This window comes from Aphis gossypii, unplaced genomic scaffold (genome assembly GCF_020184175.1).
Source record: "Aphis gossypii isolate Hap1 unplaced genomic scaffold, ASM2018417v2 Contig00809, whole genome shotgun sequence".
In the NCBI taxonomy this organism is placed as follows: domain Eukaryota; kingdom Metazoa; phylum Arthropoda; class Insecta; order Hemiptera; family Aphididae; genus Aphis; species Aphis gossypii.
This window is the reverse complement of record NW_026083295.1, coordinates 21644-46557: the sequence shown is the minus strand read 5'-3', so window position 1 is coordinate 46557 and position 24914 is coordinate 21644. Positions and strand designations below refer to the sequence as shown.

The window sequence follows — 24914 nt, the reverse complement described above, 5'->3', positions numbered from 1 at the left end:
TCTTTTTAGGTCCCAACTTGCTGGTTGTCTAGACTCGATTATTGCTGTCTAGACTCGATCATTGCTTTGCTTGGCTGCCCACCCTTAGCATAATCATAAGGATGTTTGTTATGCCCCTAGTGTTATGGTTATTGTTGGCTACAGTATGTATTAATTTATATATTATATTTAATATAAGTATCAGATGTAGTAAACCCAAAGCTAATATTAAGATACAAATATAATTTAAAATAATAAATTATACATGAAGTATAACAAGACAATGTAGGTATTAATATGTAAGATGTGTAAAAGCCTACATAACAGGAAATATAGAGCAAAGGTGAAAACAACAAGTTATTTTCACCTAAATTGCATATTAATGCAATTCAACAGAACTAGGGAGTAAAATTAGAATATTATAATATCACACCACTATACGTCATTAGTAGAACCTATATAAATACGGGTAGAGCACTTCCTAGCATTTAGAAGATAGTCAGCACTGATCAATGGCGTAATACGCTTACGACAGTTTATTTTATGTAATAATTGTTTTTTTTTTTACTTAAACAATAAATTGTTTTACTTTATGTTATAATAATACGTGTGAAGTGTTCAATTATTACCTATCTTTCTCAACTCAACATCTCAAGACTGACGACAAACGTGCTACGTCGTTTAAATAATTAATTGTAATTGTGTTTAACGTGTCCTGCACGGTGATTACTACACAGATCACGTTGTAAATATACTAAACACTACAGTCTAACCAACTACTCAGTTGTGTCCACTGTCCATCACTAAAAATTAATTTAAATTATATTAGGCTTAATCAATTGATAAGAAAATTTTGTATCATGGACTAATCAACGAATAGTATACATTTCTCCATGATTGCCCCCAACACTATATTGGCGACAATTATTGATACATCATTGCTATGGAAAGAACATTCCATTTGTAAATAGGTCTATGGTAGAGACCAAGCCTGAAACAGCCGGCGGATTGATAAAATAAAAAAAGTTTTAAAATTAAAAATTGAAATTGTAAGTATAAATGTAATAATTATATAATAATATAATATAATTGTATTTTCATACTATTATGTAAAAGTTTAACACACAAATTAAAAAGAAATTACCTAGTCATTTGATTGTTTTTATTTTATTTTATTTGTAAATACGTCAAACGGCTTTTTACATATAACAATAACGATATTACATAAATTAACGTAACTGATAAGAATAGTATACATAAATGATAATGATAACAGTATACTAAGAAATAAGAATAATTATAATTATAATAAGAAAATTACACACGTTAGGTAAAAACAAGATTTAAGGCCATAAATCAAAATCGTTATTATTTAAACTGCGCATAACTCTAACCAAAGAATCGTTAGATAAAAAGTTTGAACGGAAAGTTGGAATGTGAAAGGAGTCGGTTGATCTGTTATTGGCGGAAGGGACTCTAAGGCTAACACGCTCAAGGAGACGCGGAGCATCAAATTTACCCTGGATTAATTTTAAAAGGAAGATACGATCCACAATTAATCGCCTGTCCTCGAGGGAGAGTAGATTAAGCACCTCTATGACAAGTTGGTAAGAATGGTGGGGGTGTTCAATTTTTAATAAGAAACCTGCATAGCTAAGGAAGCGATTCTGAACTCGTTCAATAAGTTTTGTTTCCGTTTTAAGATAAGGATTCCAAATAGCTGACCTATAGTCGAGAATTGAACGTATAAGAGCAGACAAGGTGCTGAGTTGAATTGTTTAATGTGGTGGCGCATGAATCCCAGAAGACGTAAGGCCTTACAAGTGACATAATCAATATGAGGTCTGAAGGAAAGTAAGGAAGTATATATTATACCTAAAAAAGAAGAGATTTGAAAGCGGGGGAAACCCATGATGGGAAGGTTGATCTACGGAATGATTTAAGCGGAACGAACCGTTGAATGGCGTCAAGAATAGATACCTGTAACCTTAATTTATATTAAATAATATATTTATATTTTAATAAACAATTTTTATTACAAATTACCTATTTACTAGTACAAGTAAATATTATTTAGTATGTATTATATTATAGTAGTATAATGTAGTATTATATTTTTACAACATTTTAAAATTATTATTTACAATAAAAATAGCGCATTAATTTAAAATAATTTATTTGGTATATCATGGGTAGAGTCTGGATATATTTGTTTTTATATATTGTTTTTGAGTATATACAGTCTTATAAAAGTAAAAATGTAGATAGTACAGTATAAAGTAGTATAGCCGGCACAGTTCAACGGATAAAAGTCCGTAGTCCGTACTACAGAGTTTGGTCTGCGTAGATAAATTCCCTACTACAATCCAAGTGTGTAAATATATTTGTGCAATCAGAAAAATTCTTTAAAAAAAACCCTGGAGTATGCATTATATATTTTTAACTATTCATATTATTATTTATTAAGTACAGGTAGACAACTCTTATATTTATTAATAAATAAAGCAAAATCATTTACATATTGAAAAGTTTAATAGCTACAATAAAAAATATTATAAATACTACTTAATTTGAACATTATATATCTAATAAAAATTGTTATTTATGTGCATATAATAGAATGCAATTAAAAAAAATAACAATAACTGTAAAAAATTTACATATAATATTAATTAAAAAAAATAATTAATCTACCTATAGAGTTAATAATTATGAATAATACAAGTATACCTATATAAATGCTTTAAAGTATTAAAAATGAAACCCATTTACTCATTATATACAAAATAAAAAAAATTTGTTTCTATAGATTTTGCTATAAAAAATATAATTTCTTATTTCTTATTAATTTTTCCTTATTTTATTTTCCAAATAATAAAATTATAATAAGTTAGGTATAATTCATAAAATAACTAGATTTCTTCTAGAGACTTCTTAAAGTCACATATGTACCTCCATTGGGCATAACACTAATATTGTTGGGAATATTAGAATAAAACATATGATGATACACAAACACTATCTTATTCTTATGTTTAATTCCATAAGGAAAATAATGTTCATAAAAAAATATTATGGTTTTTATAGACAAATATCAAAACATTATAATTTTATTGTTACAAAAATAAATATACCAAACTTAGGTAAATTATTTTCATCAATGTCAAGTGTAAGAACCATTTAAGACTGATAAATGGTACATTAAATACAAATCTAGATATATTGTTTTAGGAGCTCTAATTAATCTATTTCCATAAATTCTTCTATTTTTTTAAAAATCAGAATAACTAACCTAAATTACATAATTACATAACCCAAAGTTCCTTTAAGGAACAAGTTGTTAAGTTGTAATTGATGCTTGATGGCTAAAGTCTTACAAATATTACATCTATTGCTAGAAGTATTAGTTGATATTTTTGATAGTCTATGTTTGGCTTAGAATCTCATATTCCATGAACTAACAAGAGAACTTAACTTTTGAATAATAGTATGGTAATATAGTATAAAATGTAATTTTTGTTTCAATTTTTGATGACTATATTTAATGTATAAATCATCGTTTTCTGAAACAAAAGTTTGTAGTAGTTCACAACAACCAACTTTTAATGATATAGAAGTAATTATATCTATAATTTGTCTCAGTATATATAGGCACCATACGGGATCATTAAGAGGTACAAAATTACCAATCAATAGACCAAAATAGCGAATTAAAGACATTGTTTCAGATGCAAAAGTCTTATATTTATTTTTCTTAAATGTTCTATATTATGATCTATATATCTATCAGGTAGAGTAAAAATTTTCAAATTTTCAACATAATAAGAAATTAAAAAAAGCCAAATCATACTTACCAACCTCTTCTAATATATCATGCATTATGTCCATTCCAACCTGTTCTAACACATTAAATCCCAAAACCTTATGCCAAAGACAAGCTTCTTTAATTCCAATACTTGAGACATCTACTTCACTTACATCTAAATTATATTGTTCTACAGTCCTTATTAAATTATTATTAATAGAACACTGTTTTTGTATATCTTCTTTCCTCATTTTACATACTCAGCATAAATAATTTAAAGAAAAGCTTTCTACAAATCCAGTTATGCTATGAACTCCCAAATTATCACCCACTATAACACCTAATTCAAATGTGATTGTTCCTTTGAAGTCATCAGTACTAATATAAACACTAGTATTTCTTAAATAATACAGTTCATCAATAAGTGGTTTAAAAATTATATTGTTCCCAAATTAAACTCAATCAGATGAATGAAACTCTAAAGCCAAGAAAATGGTGTTCAAAGAAGATTGGCGATGAGGAGGTATACAAGGAATTGATATATCCATTGTTCCAAGCCTGTGAATACCAAAATGACTACCTAATGCATTTCCAACTTCGTTATCATCAAAAAATAAGAAAATAAGAAATACAATTTGAGTACCATGATCTATTTCTTTTTTTCCATACAGAGCATTTTTCACAAAGTTTATTTATAAACTGAGCTATGAACTTTTAATTTATAATTTATTAACATTTTCTAATGTATTTAATAGCACATTTTTTATTTAGAAAAAGTTTTTTAAAATATATCTTAATGGTATAAATTGTTCTGTACAATTAACAAGCACAGCAAAGAGTGAGAATTATTTTTTTTAATTTGTGCATTTAACCGCTCACCAATAACATATTCACGGGGAGCAATATATGTTCAAAGGTCTGTCAAATATTTGATTCTTTTATACTCTGTGCCAAAAGTCAGTAAAAGGTTCCTAAAGTACTTAAAAAATATTGTTAAAATGATTAAACGGCTCATTAGAAATATTTTCTTCTAAAAGCAATTTGATCACTAAATATGTTTTTCATATCTTTGACAACTGTTTGCAAAACATTTCGTGGAACTTGGGGGTTTGCATATAATGAAGCCAAGATATTGCCTAAATTTATAAAAAAAACAATTGTCAGTACCCGGTATAGATTCAGGCAACATTGAACTCGTATTGTCTAAGAAAGTATTTATAATATTGTTATCACTTTTTCTGGTAAATTATTCATAACACAATTTGAATTAATATGCTTAGTTTGAGTAGATATTTCTTCTATTAATATGTGAGAGGCAAAATGCTTCTTAAAAGAATTTAGTAAATGAAATGACCTAAGACAATTAACTTTTGCACAATCGAAAAAAGTAAAGTTATGATCGTAGTGTTTAGTTTGAAAATGTTTACATAATAATGAGAGAAATAGAGAAGAATGAGTAGGATGAGAAAATTGAATTTACAAGTAAAACAATTAGGCATATTTGAAAAATTGAATACTTATAATTTATTAAATGATAACAGCTTACAATTTTTAAGTATAACTTTAGTAACAAACAAGTATAATCATTATTAACTAATAAATTTTTATAACTTTACATAACTTAATTTATGTGCGAATCGCTTAAAAGGAATTTACAGAAACATACTCGGTATCCCATATAGTTTTAATTTTGTAAAATACTCCTTAAATGAATGTCCAAATTAACATACATTCAATTGGATACTGAAGGTTTAAAGAGTGAATTATTTTGAAATAACAATCAACAAAATAAACTATTGAGTATAACATATAACACGTTCCATCAACGAGAACAAAATATTGCAAAATTTCATTTATGTTAGGTTCAACAATAAGGGGCTGTAATGTAACGCCTAACTAAGCATACTTTTTTTGCGTCTTGTTATATTCTCCTAAAGCTCCGAGTGAGACACCGTAAATGAGAGATGAAACCGTCTTTAGCTTCCAATTTTAAAGGCTTCCAGGTAGATTTACCTTTTTTCCTTTTTGTTGTGACAGCAAAGAAAAGAAATGGAAGAATAAAAAATGCTACCAAGGAAGAAAATTCTTCACTTTCTATAACATAAAAAAATAACAAAAGACTATATTTTATAGAAATTTTAAGTATAAAAGTATGAATTATAATTACGTTGTGCTAAATCTCGGTATTCATCTATAATGCACTTTAAAGTAGTCCTTCAGAGTTTTTGATATATTTTTTCTAAAATTCATTTATCCTTAAATACATTCCATATTTTTGTACAGAATAACAGAATAAATAGAGTTAGTCTTCAATCAATTATTACAAAACAATAACAAAAAAACAAAAATTTTATTTTAACATCATAAAAATTTTTTAATACACTTTCATAAGTACTAAACTCTACTTCAAACCACCTTAAGCAATTAACTAATGGTTAGAGGGTAGATACTATTAATTTTAACTTACAAATATTATGACGGGATGGCTTTTTTAAAGCAGGAAATTTCTTCATATAATCACAGAGTTCATCTTTAACATTTGAACCCGATATATTTTTGACATTTGTCTCTAGTAATGGCCCAGTACTTTTCTATTAAGCTCCAAAGATCCGATGAATAATTCAGCTGTAACGATTGTTACATAATTATTTATAAACATAATAATATGCAACTTTAGTTACATATTATATACTTACACATATAATATATTATATATAGATTGATTTTTTTATCAAAATTAAATTAATTAATTTGATTTTCAATTGCTAATAAAAAAAGTTAGACCTATGTATTCTTATAATTTTTTAATCACTATAAGAATATCATATGAGGAACTTTGTATACAATTTTCAAGTATTTTTATTGGGCCAAAAAATGTTATCGATACTTCAAAAAAAAAATTTGCATAAAAATCGAAATTTTCATTGGTCTATAAATAACTCAAAAAAAGTCAAAAATGTTTGAAAATTTAATATAGATAACACTAACATAAACATTTGGTGAAAATGTCAAGTATTTACAGTGATTAGTTTTTGAATTACAACCATATAAAAAAATCGATTCGGTCGAAAACTGGTTTTGCGTAAAAATTTCCATTTTTCCGTCATTTTTTTTTTTTTTGGTTTTCTCGATTTTTTTGAAAACTGTTGGAAAATGTTTACTTTTTACCTCTATAATGCACGAAGGATATTCACTTTTCCATCGGAAACCACCTCTGAAGTTTGAAATTGAAGCATTATTTCGACTAATTATGCTGTACACGACACACACACACACACACACACACAAAAAAAAACATACATCATTGTAAAATTAATACATTCATCACTCCGTTCAGAATCTTAAGTATAAAAATTAAAATTAATCCTTAAGATACGTTTATTTAGAACAAATTTTAAAAAATGTACCAAAAATGCCCAAAAAACCATAAATATACAAAAAACGCAAAATAAAATGTTGTGCATGGCAATCTAAATCGAATTTGTAGCTGACATAACTTCGTTTTAGAGCAATAGAAAATAAAGGTAAATTATGCCTTCAAAATCTGTACTTTAGTTATCATACTCAAATAAAATATTTAAATTTATTTTATTGTACACTTTTATAATTTTAAAGAATTGTTTTCACTGATGGTGGACCATAACTATGTATTGGCCCCTGGGCCCCTGAAGATTTTAATCCGGGTTTGAATGTAAATGGCTTTAAATAAAAATATACCTATATAAATGGCTACTTATTGTAAACTATATATTTTAGGCACCAAGTTTCCGCCGGCCTATACCCGTGGTCAACTGTAGAGAATATTATGCATTTTTCTAGGAGATTCTCGCCATCTTCTTTGCCCCATAAATTACACGAGTTATCCATAAAATTTGATAATGGGAAGTTATTAAGATACTCATGGTGTGGTTCTTCCATATTTAGTGGATGTGTGCAAGATCCTGAAGGTAAAATAATAGTATTAGTTTATAGTTACATCAATAAATCTTAAAATATTTAAAATTTAGGCTTTTATAACAAATACCTATTATCGTATATGTCACCATCATAGATTAAGCCATATTAAATTAGTGAAAATTATTCATTGCAACAAGGCCATATACTTAAAATCGTAAAGGAGGATTTATAAATTGATGATTAAGTATTATTAACACTTGATCACACGGTATTTTAGTATTTAATATATTTTTATATTTAAGTTAAATATTATATTATTTTATAATATTATATTATTTTTAATGTTTATATATAAAATAATAACAAATTTTTAATAACTTTAGTAATAATAATTGAAAAATGTAATTGGATTTTTAGCTTGCATTGATGAAATGTAATGTTGAACAGTTGAAGACTGAAGAGTGTATATTGTAAACAAATAATACATGAAATAAAAATAAAATAATCAGGCTCAAATAAGATATATTTACAGGATGGGTTATGGAGATATATAATTATCATTAAATATAATTGAAAAAAAATATTTTAATTATTAACAGATATATGCATTTGTTACGGACCTATACTTTCCGTACTAATAATTACATACACATAAGATTGTGCAATGTCACAATTTTCATATTTTATAATTAATACTGCAGGCATACGAATACAAGACACAAGAGTGTGGAATATTATATTAATATATTAATTTAACGATTAAAGTAAAACCCACGTCTCCTTACAAAAATCAAAACTCGATGTCACTGCGATTCGATAAGAATCATGTTTTAGAATACATAAGCAGTCTTTCGGACCCCTCGTATGACGGAGTCACTACCTACCCACTCTTCGTAAGAAATCATATACAGTCGAGTCTCGATAACTCGAACCTCGATAACCCGAAAACCTCGATAACTCGAATTTTTTTTTGTCCTTAGGAAATTCCTATACACTCAATGCAATATTTGTCGAGATAAGTCAAGTATAAAAATAGTTGAGCATAGATAACTCGAAGTCATTTCTTACATTTTATCGTTAGAATAACCGGTTTACAATCACAAATGTACAAATGAAATTATCCTATGTACAACTGTTGTGCTGTAAAATAATCGGCAGTTGCCGTATATCTTCGCTGTGTAGCGTGTACAATTTGTAGTTATGTCTCTTAAACGTAAATTGGTTACATTAACAATTGCTGAAAAAGTGAACATTATAAGTGAGGTGACAAAAAGTTGTAAACAGAAAAATGAAATTGCCAATTAATTTAATATTCCACCCAGTACACTTTCAACTATTCTGAAAAATAAAGACGATATTTTACAAAAATACGAAACTAATAAAGGGTCCATGAAAAGAATGAAGATTTGTGAGTATCCCGATATAGAGGTTAGTTTACTCAATTGGTTTATTCAATGTAGAGATTTAAACATTCCAATAAATGGACCAATTTTAAAGGAGAAGGCCGATTTTTTTTGCTACTAAACTCGGCCATAAACAATTTAAAGCTAGTCAAGGTTGGTTAAGCAACTGGAAAATTAGGAATAACGTCGTTTTCCGTAAAATATGTGGTGAAAACGCTTCAGTTGACCAATCAATATGTTCTGACTGGTTAGTAAAATACCTACCAATTATAAATCAATATTCCCCCGATGACGTTTATAATGTTGACGAAACAGGTTTATTTTATAAATGTTTACCGAGTCAAACATTTGTATTAAAAGGAGAGAACTGTGCAGGGAGAAAAGACAGTAAAGAAAGAGTTACAATTCTTTTAGGATCAAATATGACTGGCACAGATAAAATTAAACCACTATTAATTGGAAAATCGGCAAAACCTAGATGTTTCAAAAGTATTAAAACATATCCATTAGATTATGAATCAAATAAAAAAGCGTGGATGACGAGCGCATGGTTTGAAATATGGCTGTCTAATTTTGATAAAAAAATGAGTTTAAAAAGGAAAAAAGTACTCCTCTTAATTGACAATTGTATTGCTCATAATACAAAAAAGAAATTGAATTCTATTAAAGTAGAATTTCTTCCACCAAATACGACTTCACTACTTCAGCCAATGGACCAAGGCAGGGCCGGGCCGAGAGCCTGGCAAGGTGGGCGCTTGCCAGGGGCGCAAAATATCGAGTAGAAATGGGGGTGCAACATTTGATATCATCAAATTAGAATTTTAAAATCCAAACCAAAATATTTTAATGTGTTAATATCTATAAATATGTTAGTTGCGACCTGATTAATACTGCGATAATTGTGTTGCAAATATAAATTTATATTTTTATGATTAAACAACACATTTATTATTGAAAAAAAAATAGTTTTAATTTACGACGATCGACGATAACTGTTACCGAATGATATCGTATAGGCCATAGGGAATATAGTTTATTTGTAATAATGTATATATTTCTACATATTGTATTGAAATCAGTAAGAAATATTAATACGTTTCCCTCGGCCGACAATAATAAAAATAGAACAACTATGATAATATTATGTGTATCTATGTGAAATGGTAATCAGTTTTAAATTGACCAAACTAATATTATTAAAGACTAAAATAAACTATATACAACAATACCCACACACTGTAACGTAAAAAATCTTATTATTATAATACGATTATGATTATTCTGTTATTTTAATAATATCGACAGTCGATTGAGTGAGTTATACTAAATCTTCGCTCTAAAGCAGTGAAGTCTTAAAAAGAACAAGGTAAATATTTTTAATATCTAATAGAATATATTGAAAATTTAACGATTCTGAATAATTTTTAGTATTAAAAAATTGATCATTTTTCTTGTTAGATTTTATTATTTTATTTTTATTTATGCAGAATTGCTCAAATTTGTATACTTTAAATTTAAGAACATAAATAATATAATTACACATTTTATTGATTTAATTAGTAAAACAAATATACAAAATATTACAAACTAATAGTTGAGTTCTTGAGTTTAAATAGAAAATATAAAACTGACATAGTATTTAATTATCTAATTTTATTAGTTGAGCTATTGTCGTATTGACTGTTTTTATTATTTTATTATTATTTTAACATTAGGTTACCTATTAAATATGCCCCCCACAAAAATAATCCTTCTGGAGCGTGGTTTGAGAACAAAAGGCAAGAAAGAGATAAAAACAATATCAAATCATCCGTAATGTTAAGTAGCTGGATAAATAAAAATACCAAACAAAAAAAAGACAATGCACCGTCAACTAGTTTATTAATTCACAATGTTGAAAAAGACGAATATTTAAATGATAATTTGAAAAGTATTGAAATTGAAAGTTTAATTGATGACTGTTTTAATTTAACTGAAGATAGTACACAGAATAATGATAATAATGAACCTATAACTAACCAAGAAAATAATGAAATTGACGTAATTTTTAATGATCCTGGATGTTGGCCGACTATGACTTCTAGATTTAGAGATTTCATTGTCGAAAGAGGACCATATCTTATGGATCAAAATAATTATTTTCCAGTAAATGATGATGGCAGACATTTTGACGGTAAATGGTTTTATAAATTTTTAAATAACGGAGAAAAAGTTCGAAGACAATGGCTATTATACACATAGGCGAATCTAGAAATTCAAAGCAGTGTGTGCCTTTACCTCAAAAAGGTCCTCTGTAGTTCAAAATACCTCTCAGTTATCACACGTTTAAAATATGTTTCCCATTTGAAATCACAATATTAATAATATTAAATAATATTAAGATGAATTTTTATTACCTAGTTTAGATGCTATTTTTCGTGCTGTAAAATATACATGTTATGTTTCAAAATTATTCAATTTAATAAACTACAACTATTGCAAAGTTCAATATATGTTACTCAGTTATTTTTTTTGGACATATGTCTAGTGTCTACCAACAATTAAATTGTTAATCAATTATGTTTAAAATTCTTTGAAGTTTAATACCTATAACATCTTAATTTTATTATCATTAATAACAAAGAAATGCATTAAATATATAACTTAATTTTATTATAATTATAACAAAGAATTGTATCAAATATATAATATAACTGGTAGTAATTAACAACTATTTTTATAGGTACATTTTATAAAATTAGTCTTCTTTGGTTAGGAGTCATAACTTTGAACTCTTCAATTACATTATTTGTGTCCACTGAGTTAGTTAATTCCTGCTCCACAAATAAAAATAAGAGAGATTCTAAGCGATCTTGAGACATAGTGGACCTTAACTTAGACTTAAAAATAGTCATTTTTGAAAAAATACGCTCACATCCACAACTAGTTACGGGTATCACTACAAACATTGATAATACTTGATTGAAACTGTTAAATACATCTTGTCGGTTTGAAATGGCCAACCAATCTAACCATTTATAGACAGTATGTGAATATGTTCCGGATGGAATATTTTCAGCTTCTTTTAATAATTTCACTTCTGTTGTTAGTTCGGTTACATTTATTTTGAAATAATCATATTTACTCAGATTTAACTTAATTAGATTACCTACAGCACCTATAATGTCTAATGTTTTTGTTAAAAATCTTTTAACAATTTCTCCAATTAAATCATCTAGCAATAAGAAAAATACATTGATCTTCATTTCATCATAAATTGTTTCTGTAAAATATTGAGTGGTTTTGTTTGTATCAATTTTCACAGAAACTATTCTTTTTTTTACCCCTGGAATGGTAATTTCATGTTTATTGCACATCTCAATTGTTTGTCTGTAAACTTCTTCATACTCTTCAGGATTTCAGGATTGTTTCTTATTCTGACAATTGCTGATTTCAAATTTTTAATCAACTCAACAGCTGATACTAAATCTAAAACTGGAGATTGAAGAGCTGAACTCACTTTTAGAATTATTTGTAAAATAGGCTCCATTGTAAATAAGGCAAAAACAAAATTAAAACTTTTCATTTGACTTAAGAGTCCAAGACCTTTGGCTCTGTATTCACAAAATTGAGTACTATCACAAATTTCTTCTAATGCTTTTAATAAAATGCTGTAATTAGATTTAATAGCAGAAATAGCTTCGGCCCTACAAGCCCACCTTGTTGTAGACAATGATTTTAATGTTTTTAATTTTTGATTAAATTCATTTGAATTTTTTTCTAAAACTGCATGGCGTGATGGGCTACCTTCAATGAACGTATATGCAAACTGTACAGTTCCTAAGAAGTCAAATATAATTCTGTTATTAATCTGAGATCCATTTTTTTTTTTGAAATTGAATCTATTAATGCAAGATTCAAACAATGTACATAAATTATTTTGTTATTCTTTTGTTTACAACGAGCTTGTACCCCAGAGATGTGACCAGACATTGTTGATGCCCCATCAAAGCAAACAGCTAATACAGAGTTCCAGTTTTGGTTGTATTCTATCATTATATCATCAAGAACAGAAAATATTGATTCTGCTTTGACAAAATGAAGTCTTCTTAAACCAACAAATACTTCAACTGGTCTTTTTGTTGAATTATCAAAATAACGAAAGATTATAGAAATTTGTTCATGGTGCCCAACATCACTCGTTTCATCTGCAATGATTGAAATATATTTTTGATTAAATTTTTCTTTTATTGACCATTTGACAACATTTTGAATGGAAAAAATTAAGTCATTTTGAATGGAACTACTTGTATATCTAGCATTTTTTGGACCGTTTTCAAAATGATTTTTTAGTACTAGATCATATTTGGTTAATAATTGGACTATCTCAAGATAAAGTCCTTTTTGAAGACTTTTTTCTGACTCATCGTGTCCTCGTAATGGTTTTTCACACTTTGATAAACAAATTACAACGTCAATTAATCGCTCCATAACTTTTCGATTTTGTTTACGATCAGCTTCTTTCTTTGTATGTATAATTTCCATTTCATGATTCAATAAAACATCTATAGGTTTGCAATCGAGATATTGTTTTAATGAGCCAGAGCTAAGGAGATGGTATTTAGATAATTGATGTTTTCTAAAAGACTCCTGACTTTTATACCAGTTTGTAAAACCGTTAACTAAAAAAGTATAGTCAATTTGCCCTAAATTTAAATTACTTCCTCTAAAGAAACGGCATGAAAAACAAAATGCTTTGTCTAAACTTGGACTGTATTCAAGCCATTTATAAATCTTAAACCAAATTGCTTGAAACGAACGTTTCTTATCTCCTTGTTGTGTTCTTGGATAAATTGTAAGCTCGAGCTGATATGGTCCTTGAAGTATTCTGTTCCTCAGTTCAACAGTATTTGTTGGTAACTTATTTGCAGGATCCAATAAATCATTAATTATTGAAATTTTACTATTGTTTGTCTGATTATTAACTGTCACAACTAAAAAAAATATATGAATTTTAACTCAGTTAATTATTAAGTAGTATAAATTCTAAATAAATTATATAATTGTATCCATATTTTTTGTATTATAATATAAAATAATAATAACTACATAGTTTATGTACCTGAATTTCCTATGGCTACTTTACCATTTACATCTTCAGTACAATTATTCATACAACCCATCAATATTATCAAAATTTTTATTACATTTGTCATCATCAACTATCACAACTAAAAAAATATATGAATTTTAACTCAATAAACTAATAAGTAGAATAAATTCTAAATAAATTATACAATTTTATTACAGTACTAAATAGTAATAATTATATTATACTTTATTGTACCTGAATTTAATTTAATTTAATTTCAAATCTATCGTTAGCATTCACAGTGCAAATATCATCATTTTTAATAAAAAACTATAAATAACTATAGCAAAAATATATGATTTTAATGTGCTAGTTAAACTAATAAGTAGCATAAATATTAAAATATTTGTATAATTGTATGGGTTATGATTGCAGTATATAAAAAAAATAATAACTAGGTAGGTACACAGCTCATTGCATTTGACATAATTAAATAATACAGCTATAATAGTTATTCACCCAGTTTACCAAATACTACCTAAATAATATAAATACAATTGAACAATTTTTCAAATTTCTTAAAAAAAATATTTTTGAAATATGTTTAATAATTATAAAGTATAGAGAACAGTAAGTCAATATACAGTAGATGTAAACGATATTATATTTTTTATCAATAATTAATAGGTAGGTAGGTATCAAATAAAACTAAATAAGAACAATGATATTAATTAATGCACTTTATCATAATTAAATACCAAGATATTTATATTATTTATTAGAATGAAGTATATAGGTACTTACTTGAATCAATTTTGTTCAAAAATTTGTTTAATGAACCTTTCATTTTTTTCAGTTCTGCATCTTTTTTTTTGTTTTAACACTTTTTTTGAGTGACCACTTGAATTCTTAGGCGACATGATATTAAACTTTATTTTTCTGTGTTAAATGTTAATACAATAATACTTTATACGAAATAAAGTATTTTTCATTTTGTCAACCATAAAAATGATAATTACTGGTAAAATTAAATTACATAAAATAACTATGATTATGAATATAAATTACGACTATAGCCGTGCTATAAATAAACATACATGTTTTCTCTTTTCTTGATAATATTGCTGATCTCTTATCAACTATGCTTATCACGATAACATTTATTGACAATACTTGTACCCATAAAAATGTATTAAAATTAAAATTAAAATATAAATTGTTTAATGTTTAGACTCCATACCGTTGTAACTGAAATGAGTATTATGGGCCCCACACACGTTTATACGAGTTGCAGGGTGTGCCCTGGCACACCAAGCACACCCTGTAGATTCGCCTATGATTATACAGTACATCAAAAAATGCCATTTTTTGTTTTGCGTGTCTCCTTTTTTCAAATAATGATTTCAGGAAATCCGCGTTTTCTAATAATGGATTTCAAGATTGGAAACATTTAAATCCTTCTGTTTCTGAGCATGAGAATAGTAAGAATCACAGACAAAATTTTTTGGACTGGAAGGAGTTAGAAAAGAGATTACGAGACACTAAAACAATTGACCATGAACTTCAAAATTCTATCAAAAATGAAAAAGAAAAATGGTTTTGTATTCTTAAAGTTATCGTTGACAGAATGTTATTTTGTGCTAAAAATAATCTGGCATTAAGAGGTTCATCAGACAAAATAGGAGAAACAAATTGTGGCATTTTAGCCTAATTGAAGTAATAAGTCATTATAACCCAATCTTATTAGCTCACATAAAACATATTATTACAGATAGTAATAAACCAACTATTAGTTATTTTTCTCATAAAATTCAAAATGAAATAATCTGTATAATGGGTCAACAAGTAAGACAAACTATACTTAAACAAATAAAAAAATTAAACCCGACATAAATAAAATTAAATCAGTGTTAGAATTTCCGATACCAACTACCGTAAAACAAATTAAATCATTTCTTGGACTCTCTGGTTACTATAGAAAATTTATTAAGTCATATAGCTTAATAGCAAAGTCGATAACAAACTTACTAAAGAAGGGAGTTACCTACCTTTAACTGGGATAATAATTGTCAAAAGGCATTTTACAGTTTAAAAAATTCGCTTTGCTCTGAACCTATATTACAACACCCAAACTTTACGAAACCATTTATAGTTACCACTGACGCAAGTGGGAAAGCACTAGGCGCAATATTATCACAAGGGGAAGTACCACAATATTTACCTATTGCATATGCATCGTATGCATCGAGAACGTTAAATAAAAGCGAAAATAATTAAAGTACAACCGAACTCGAATGTTTAGCCATAATATTCGCAGTAAAAATCTTTAGGCCGTATCTATATGGTAAAAAATGTATTATATTAAGCGATCATCGCACACTTTCGTGGTTATTTAATCTATAAGACCCATTATCAAAACTCGCCCATTGGCGAATATTCTTGGAAGAATATGATTATGAAATTAAATACAAAACCGAGAGTACAAAATTCAAATGTAGACGCACCAAGCAGAATGTAACAGTAACCGAAATAAAAAATGAAAGCTATTCAGGGCCGTATTTACAATTTTGCCGCCACGGGTGCACAAAATTTTTTGCCGCCCTTTATAGACACATTTTAATATTTTACTAATATAGCGTTAATTGGGAAAAAAATAAAATCATTATGCTAAAATATACAAATATTAACGCAGAATAATGAATATAATATAATATTCTATATGATTAACTATTAACTTTATTATATTAATATTAGTAACAATTACATTTTTCTACGAGCTTTTAACTCACTCAACTTATTTATAATATCATCATAATTTATATTAACTGTTAATTCTGACTCTATATTTAGTATTGCTAGATCATTCAGACGATCATCTTTGGTACTAGATCTTAAGTAAGTTTTAATCCTCTTCAAAGCACTAAAACTTCTCTCTGCTGAGCAGTTTGAAGCTGGACAACATAAAAACATTCTTAAAGCAATGCTAATATATGGAAAGACATCTTGTAAATCACTTTTTATTATTTTCTGCAACATTCCTAAAATGGTTTTAGGAGCATTGTCTTTTGGTAAAGTTAGTAGGTAGCTCTGAAAATGAATACATTCATTTGAGAATGATACAGGAAGATCTTTAGAGTAATATTTTTGTAAAACTGCTGATTGATGTCTAACTTCAGATGAACTAATTTCAGTAATACAAAATAAGAATTTAAATTTTTCGTTAATGTCTTCGTAAGCTATTTTTCTTTTATTTAATTCAGAAATTAAAGAATCCATTATTGGAATATATGTTTGACTTTTAAAGACATCTTTTGAATTTAGTTGTGATTCATTTTCATGTGATTCATCATAGGGTATTTTTCGTTTCTTCTTTCTATTAATCTGAGTTTTATACTCTTTAATTTCAGATATCTCAATATTTTTTTTTTCATATAGGTCATAATTATTTCTTATATCATTTATATAATGTATCAAGGAATAATATAATTTTAATACGGTTCTTAAATCAATTGATACCTCCTGTAGTTTCTTACTAGTATAATTAAATCGTTCCAAGACATCACTCCAAACTGTAACCATAATACTCATTTCCAAACTTCTTAACTGAACTAATAAGCCTCTTGCTTCACATCTTGTTTGTGGCTTTTCCAATGGATTTTTTTCAATTTCATTTAATGCCTTTAAAACTTGTGACCAATTTTTGGATAAACTTGAACATGCATCGTGACGAGCAGACCAGCGAGTGTCAGATAATCTTTTTATAGATATATTTCCTGTTAAACATTCTGATAACACTTGCCATCGGTTAGTCGATGCAGAAAATAATGTAAAGATATTTTGAATAAGATTAAAAAAAATATTTGCTGTTAAACAACAACTTGCGGCACACTCGCCTATTAAATTTAAGGAATGCGCAGAACATGGGACATATACTGCATAAGAACAAGCGTTTTTTATTCTAGCTTGAAGACCTGTATCTTTTCCTGACATATTTGACGCATTGTCATAGCCTTGCCCATGACAATTTTTAATATCTATACTGTTTGTAGTAAGAATATGAAATACAGAATTTGCTAAATCTTCAGCTTTGTGGCCTATATTAGGAAGAAGGTACTCGTACATATAATTTTTTAGACTTCTGAAAGTTGTTATTTTCAAAATTTTGATCATAACCATGTAAGCAAATATAGTCTATTGTAATATCATTTAAAATCCACAAGGCTGGTTCATTGCTAAAAAAAAAAAATAATAATAATAAAAAATAATAGGTATATTATATAAATAATATTATATTATAATTGAATAATTAGTTATTAATATTACCCTGGGAGAATATTATTTGATGAACAATTATTATCCTTATTTTCAATTGGCAGTGAAGGTTCAATATCTCCTTTAATGAATGAACTATAATAACACAATAATATGGTTATGCTAAAATTTTTTTAATATAATGTACAAATAATACTCAATTTCAAAATAATATTTAAAATAAATAAATATTGAAAAAAATTAATAATAACTTTAAACTTACTCAATGTTATCAAATGTTGTACATGGGTTATTAATATGTTGATCAATATTTATAATTGGTTGGTTTGTTGAATCAGAACCAGGATCAACAATGTTTGCACTGATATTATCAATATCATTATTTACTAAATAAAAATATAAAATTTATAATAAAACATATTGAAATTTATTATTTTAACCTAATAATGCTACAAAACAACCATGTATTATTATATAAATATAATATTATTACCCACCACATTAATATGTTATTAACAAATAACAGATAATCAAATATCTATCCAATATTATTATTTTTAATAAAATTGTTAAAATTTAAATACCTATTTAAATATTTAATGAGTTCTTACAAGCCATAATTATTACTTATTATTACTTACAATTATTAACATGAGTCATGAGACATGAGTACTATATATTTATATATTATATGCTTTATATTTAACATGTTATAATACATAATTTAATGTGTAAACAATAAAATATTAATTAGGTTAAACAGTCAAATTAACTAAGTAAAATAAAAATTTTAATATTTGGTAAAAACTCAACAAATATATAACAATTATAATATATAAATAAATACTAGGTAGAGTATATATCTTATAAAATTATACTTTGGACTTTAGTATACTTTAGTTAGTAGTTAGTACCCACAACAGTAACTATATAAAGTTGTTAGTTTACTGCTATGTTCATTGTTCATATATTAAACTATACATTTTAAATTCATACTTGGCAACTTGTTGTTGTACAGTCCTTGAAACAAAAAAAGTGTCCAATTTTGGAACTTTAGATAAGACTTCTGCTGTTTTTATAGCCTTTTCTTTAGCTAATCTTTTGTAAGCAGCACCACTTCGTCGGTTTCGAAAAGCCATTTATTGGATAGGTACACAAGAATTAAGAAATACAATTAAATAGAAAATGAATTAAATGATTTCATTTACCAACACTAAATTATTGTTTAAGATTAAAAGTCCAAACTTTATACAACTATCATAATATTCATAAGTTTATAAATAATAACTGAAAAAAATTAATGAAATGAAATAGCATTGTGTGTTAAATACTTAAATGGTATAATGATCAGGGGCGTACTGGGCCGGCGGGATACCGGGAACTTTCCCGGTGGGCCGCTGCTCAAAAAATAATTTGTTATTCTTATATACTTAATAATTATACAAGAAGTTATAACACTATATTATTGAGTTTAAATATAAATTATAAATATATTTATTTTTTTCATATCATAACACGCAACTACGCAAGTGTAAAAATTCAAAATTGTTTACATTTGTTGTTTAAAAATAGATTTTAGGTTTCGAATTAGCTAATAATCCTCCACTCCACCTTATCTGCATTACGAATAATTATTATTTATAACGTCTATTAATAATGTCGATTATACCAATCGATTAATGCGCGTTTATACCACAGCTGGTCTTCGAGAATTTACATTTTACATTTACAATATATTAATATACTATAATATAGTGTTACGTTCAATGATGATATGATAATGTTGTGAGATTTTTACTTGTTTCTATTTCATTGTTGACTGTTTTGTATTTTTTGGCGATTTTTAATACACCTGTCTATTGAGTATTGGTTGTTGTCTGTTGAAAATGGAAAACAAAAGAAAGGGTGATGCCGAAAAAATAAGAGAGAAAAAAATGAAACTATTAAAAAAGTCAAGTGAGAACTGTGTAAAGATTAATCAATGTTTTACACCAATTGTGACTCCTCTATGACATAGTGACTCTAGTAAGTATAAATTTGATTAAAAAGTTAGGTATGTCATGAAATTGCATATTTTTTTATTTAATAGTTTAAAACCCATGTATTTCTATATTTTAAGTACGATGGTGAAAATAAAAATTAAAGGGAATTATTTTTTTGACTTTTAAGTGTATGAGTATGACCAATAGTGTTAATAATTGATATATTATTTTAGTTATGCAAGAAAATCTTTGCAATCAACCACTATTAGGCATTGGAAATGTGAGTATCTACTTATAATAATTATTTTTACCTAAAATTCTTTAAAAATAATATGTATATAGTTTATAACCAAAATAAAAATAAATTTAATTCAGCCATAATAGTTAATAAACTACAATATAAGTGTCAAAATACTTTATATTTTTACACAATATATTAAATTATATTATGTTATGATTAAATTATTTTTATAAATTTATAAGTAATAGTATTTGTGAAATACTTATTTAATATTAAACAAAACTAAAATCACATATTAAAACTATTTTGGTAAGTTTAGTTAACACAAAATATAGTTAGTAAAAATTAATTATTTTAATAATATTTTTTTTTTTTTTTTTTTTTAATTTAAAATGATTATTTCATATTGTTTATTATACTTTACTGATGTAGATTAACAATATAATTTTTTAGAGTAATGTGAATATTGATGAAACTAATTCTGGTGCTAGTACTAGTAGTACAAGATCTGTGATAATGGATTTTCATGACAACCAACTAGTTCAAAATCAAGTAAGAATGAAAATTTAGTTGGTATTTGTTTTTTTATTTTCATTAATAAAATGTTTAAAATGTATAATAATAATAACCAATTTTGAAATGATGATGTTAATACCTAATCTGAGGCATGTCTCTAATTAAAACAGTTTACAAATACTCTCAGATCTTGAAGAAACAAAAACTACTCTAGTAATTTTAATCTAGTTTTACATTTATTAATAACTTCTCAAAAAGTTAGTAATTAATGTTAGGTACTATAGTTACCTAAGAATTTTAGAATTTAAATTTACTTACTAATATTTTTGAACAAGTAGGTATAAAAAAAAAATATTATATTATTATTATATATATTTATATTTTTAAATATTATTAGAAATGATTTGGTAACTATCTAGATTTATACATAATAAGATTGATAGATTAACTATTTAAATTAATTTTAATTTAGATCACTTATAAAATAATATAATAATATAATTTTGTAACTATAATATGCTTAATTCTTAAACATGTTTTTCCCAATTTCATAAAACTTCAAGAATTTTTATTGAATACTAAAAATATTAAATGCATTTTAAAGTTGTAATTAATAATTTAACAATTTGTTACCCTCATAAACCAAACTATTTTTTTTTTGTATTTTAGGATGTTGTTATTAATGACAGTAATATTGATATTCATGAAAAAATACAAATCAACTACTTTAAAAACCCCAACAAATGATATTGGTCAATTTTTTGAATATCATCCACAACAACCATTTTTTGATATTTCTTTTAAATCATCTAAAGCATTTTACCGGAAAGATAAATCTCAACGTTGTTGGCTTTCATATGATGTATTTTCTCAAAGTTTATTTTGTAGTGTGTGTTTAAGTTTTTCTTCAGAAGATAACATATTTACCCAAGGATTAAAACTTTGGACCCATGTTTATCAAAGAATTGATGAACATGAAAAAAGCAAGAATCATACATTATGCACAGATGCTTATCTACACCATGCAAATAACAAAAGTATAGACTATTTACTATTTTCAGACCAAAAAAATAAAGTAAAGGAAGAAGTTAAAAATAATAGGAAAATACTAGAAAGGGTTATTGAGATAGTAAAACTAATTGGAAAGAGAGGTTTAAGTTATCGTGCTACTCAATATGAATCATCTTATTCTTTACAAGATCCTACACTTGACCATGGTAACTTTTTAGAAATTCTACTTCTCTTAAAAAAATATGATGTGACATTAAATGAACATGTTGATAAAATAACCAAAAGTGCTCAAGAAAAAGCTGCTAGGCATAAATCTACAAAAGTAAAAGGAAGAGGTTCATCTTTGACGTTCATTTCAAAAACAACGGTTAATTTGATTATTGATGCTATTAGTGTTCTTATGAAAAGGTCAATTTCTTCTCAAATACAAGAAGCTGAAATGTTTTCTGTACAACTGGATACTACACAGGATGTATCTGTTCAAGATCAGTGTTCTGTAATAATAAGATATGTGAATTCAAAAGGAGTAAATGAAAAACTAATTTCCATTGTAACAATGAAAGAATCAACAGGAAAAAGTTTCTATGAAATGCTCCAAGACGTACTGAACAGCAATGGACTTGATGTAAAAAACTGCATTGGGAACGCCACAGATGGAGCAGCCAACATGCAAGGGCATTTTAATGGCTTTTCGTCCTGGCTTTCAAAATCTTCACCAGGTCAAATTCATGTATGGTGTTATAGCCATATTTTGAACTTGGTTATTATTGAAGCAACCAAATCACCATTACAAGCTGCTTCTTTATTTGTGTTATTGAATGATGTTGCAGTTTTTTTTAAAGAATCGTACAAGAGAATGAATGTTTGGAAAAAAACAATTGGTGAGAAAGATTTAAGAAGACTTGTGACTATTGGAAACACTCGTTGGTGGTCTAAAGAGAAAGCTTTGCATCATATTTTTGTAGATCAAGGACATTTGTACGTAGAAATGATTTTAGCTTTAGACACTATACAAACATTAGATTCATTTACGCCTGAAGTTCGTGTAAAAGCTAAAATTCTGAAAGAATCATTTTTAGAATTTCAAACTATATTAACAGCATTTATTTATGTGCATATTTTTGAGATTGTTGGTCCTCTCTCCAGGTATTTACAAACAAAAGGTATGGATTTAAGTCCCAAGAATTGGTTGATGGCTCTTTAGTACAATTGAAAATATTTCAAAGAAATATGCAAAGTGTAAAAAAAAGAACTGAACATTTTATTGAACTAGTAAATAGTAAATTTGAAGAATGTGATGTAGATGTTTTAATTGAAATAAAGTTTCCCGAAGTCAGAAGTCAGTGTAAGAAAAAAATGTATGATAAAAAATCCTCAGATACACCAATTCTAAATGCTGAAAAAAAGTTTGAGGTTCAGGTTTACAATGTTATATTAGACAATACAATTTCAAGTATGGAAAAAAAGTTTTCATCTAATAAAGCACTATATACAGATCTATCCTGTTTATCGCCAAATAATTTTGAAGACATAATAAATGATAAATTGCCTTCTAATGCATTAGTTGAGTTGTGTAAAGTATTAAAGAATTTTGATGATTTGATAACAATTGAAAGCTTAAGGAATGAACTTTTAAGTTTTGTAGAAAATTGGAAACATTTAAAAAAGTCTTTACCTGAAGAATATATAATTAATGAAGACATACATCTAGATACTGATGAGGATAACAATGATGGTGACGTTGACAAAATTTTAAACAATAAAGAAAAAATGATGAGTTCAAAAATGTGTAAATCATGTATGGATTGCTCTGTTTGTTGCTACAATGTCCTACTCAAGTATAATTTATACAGTAATGCTTACTCAAATCTTGCTTTAGCCTACAAATATCTTCTTACACTACCATGTACTCAGGTAACACTAATAAATTATTTGTTTTAAATACGTGCAGTGAATAGTGATATAGGTAGGTATAATAACATAGTATGTCTTATTTTTCAGGTGGCATGTGAAAGATCATTTTCAATTCTAAAATACATTAAATCACGCCTGAGAAACACTTTAACAGAATCGAAATTGGAGGCCTTCATGTTGATGAGCGTAGAGAAACAAATTTTATTTGAAATTGATAATGATGATATTATTGATATTATTAAAAATCACAGTCAATTATTAAGATCTAAACTATCCTACTAAAATATTTTATGAAATGTTAAAATATAGACATAAAAAGTAAAGAGTGTTTAATTTAGTACAATATTCTACTCTTACACGTTAGTAGTACAATACTACAATTATACCTATTTGTTATTTTACCTAATGTAAATATTAAATACTAAATCAGGTAAATGTAAGTAAATAATACGTTATATTCTTAAGTATATATATTTATTATAATTTACAATAATTTATAATAATTGAGAATCTTAAGTTATTTTGTGAGAAAATTGAAGATGTGCAAAGGATGCTTCTGTTTTAAAATAAAACTGCAATGGTATATTTGTGTTTTATATTTTGTGAACAACAAAACAAAAATATTTATTTCCCGGGCCGAAAAGTTGTCCCAGTCCGCCAATGATAAACAGTTTCTACAATATTTAACAATTTTAATTTTTACCAACAATAAAATAATGTGTATGTATTAAAATAAATGTACGTTCCTGACGCAGTGACTCTCAATGGATAATCAGTATAGATATTATTATTTATTATATCTATATCGTAATGTTATATGTAT

At 26.6% G+C, this 24914-nt stretch overlaps 3 protein-coding genes and 1 long non-coding RNA gene across 5 annotated transcripts; 2 read left to right on the top strand and 2 right to left on the bottom strand.

Moving 5' to 3' along the window:
* Window positions 1-950: 950 nt before the first annotated feature.
* On the top strand, window positions 951-2008 carry LOC126555355 (uncharacterized). Of its 2 annotated transcripts, none has more exons than XR_007606820.1 (3): window positions 951-1028; window positions 1310-1586; window positions 1683-2008. It is a non-coding gene; the product is annotated as an uncharacterized LOC126555355 (long non-coding RNA). The 2 variants fall into 2 exon arrangements; XR_007606821.1 differs by having other exon boundaries at window positions 958-1028; window positions 1388-1586.
* A 10395-nt stretch (window positions 2009-12403) lies between these two features.
* On the bottom strand, window positions 12404-14246 carry LOC126555354 (uncharacterized). Its single transcript, XM_050210284.1, has 3 exons — window positions 14186-14246; window positions 13023-14057; window positions 12404-12720 (listed from the first exon to the last, which is right to left on the bottom strand). Exons 1-3 carry the CDS (start codon window positions 14244-14246, stop codon window positions 12404-12406), a joined length of 1413 nt encoding a protein of 470 aa, XP_050066241.1.
* Window positions 14247-16915: 2669 nt separating this feature from the next.
* On the bottom strand, window positions 16916-17431 carry LOC126555353 (uncharacterized). Its single transcript, XM_050210283.1, has one exon. It carries the CDS (start codon window positions 17429-17431, stop codon window positions 16916-16918), a length of 516 nt encoding a protein of 171 aa, XP_050066240.1.
* Window positions 17432-20644: 3213 nt separating this feature from the next.
* Window positions 20645-23381, top strand: LOC114120527 (uncharacterized). Its single transcript, XM_050210282.1, has 3 exons — window positions 20645-20689; window positions 21104-21202; window positions 22314-23381. Exons 1-3 carry the CDS (start codon window positions 20645-20647, stop codon window positions 23379-23381), a joined length of 1212 nt encoding a protein of 403 aa, XP_050066239.1.
* The last annotated feature ends 1533 nt before the right edge of the window (window positions 23382-24914 follow it).

What these genes read in the sequence shown, in the direction of transcription:
- LOC126555354 (XM_050210284.1), bottom strand. Translation starts at nt 14,246, where the DNA reads ATGGGTTGTATGAATAATTGTACTGAAGATGTAAATGGTAAAGTAGCC. An exon ending in AGTAGCCATAGGAAATTCAG is followed by an intron (nt 14,058 to 14,185) that starts GTACATAAACTA and finishes TATTTTTTTTAG; the next exon opens with TTGTGACAGTTAATAATCAG. An exon ending in CTCTGGGGTACAAGCTCGTT is followed by an intron (nt 12,721 to 13,022) that starts GTAAACAAAAGA and finishes TTTTATTAAAAG; the next exon opens with CATTAGAAGAAATTTGTGAT.
- LOC126555353 (XM_050210283.1), bottom strand. Translation starts at nt 17,431, where the DNA reads ATGGATTCTTTAATTTCTGAATTAAATAAAAGAAAAATAGCTTACGAA.
- LOC114120527 (XM_050210282.1), top strand. Translation starts at nt 20,645, where the DNA reads ATGCAAGAAAATCTTTGCAATCAACCACTATTAGGCATTGGAAAT. An exon ending in CACTATTAGGCATTGGAAAT is followed by an intron (nt 20,690 to 21,103) that starts GTGAGTATCTAC and finishes ATAATTTTTTAG; the next exon opens with AGTAATGTGAATATTGATGA. An exon ending in ACCAACTAGTTCAAAATCAA is followed by an intron (nt 21,203 to 22,313) that starts GTAAGAATGAAA and finishes CTAATTGGAAAG; the next exon opens with AGAGGTTTAAGTTATCGTGC.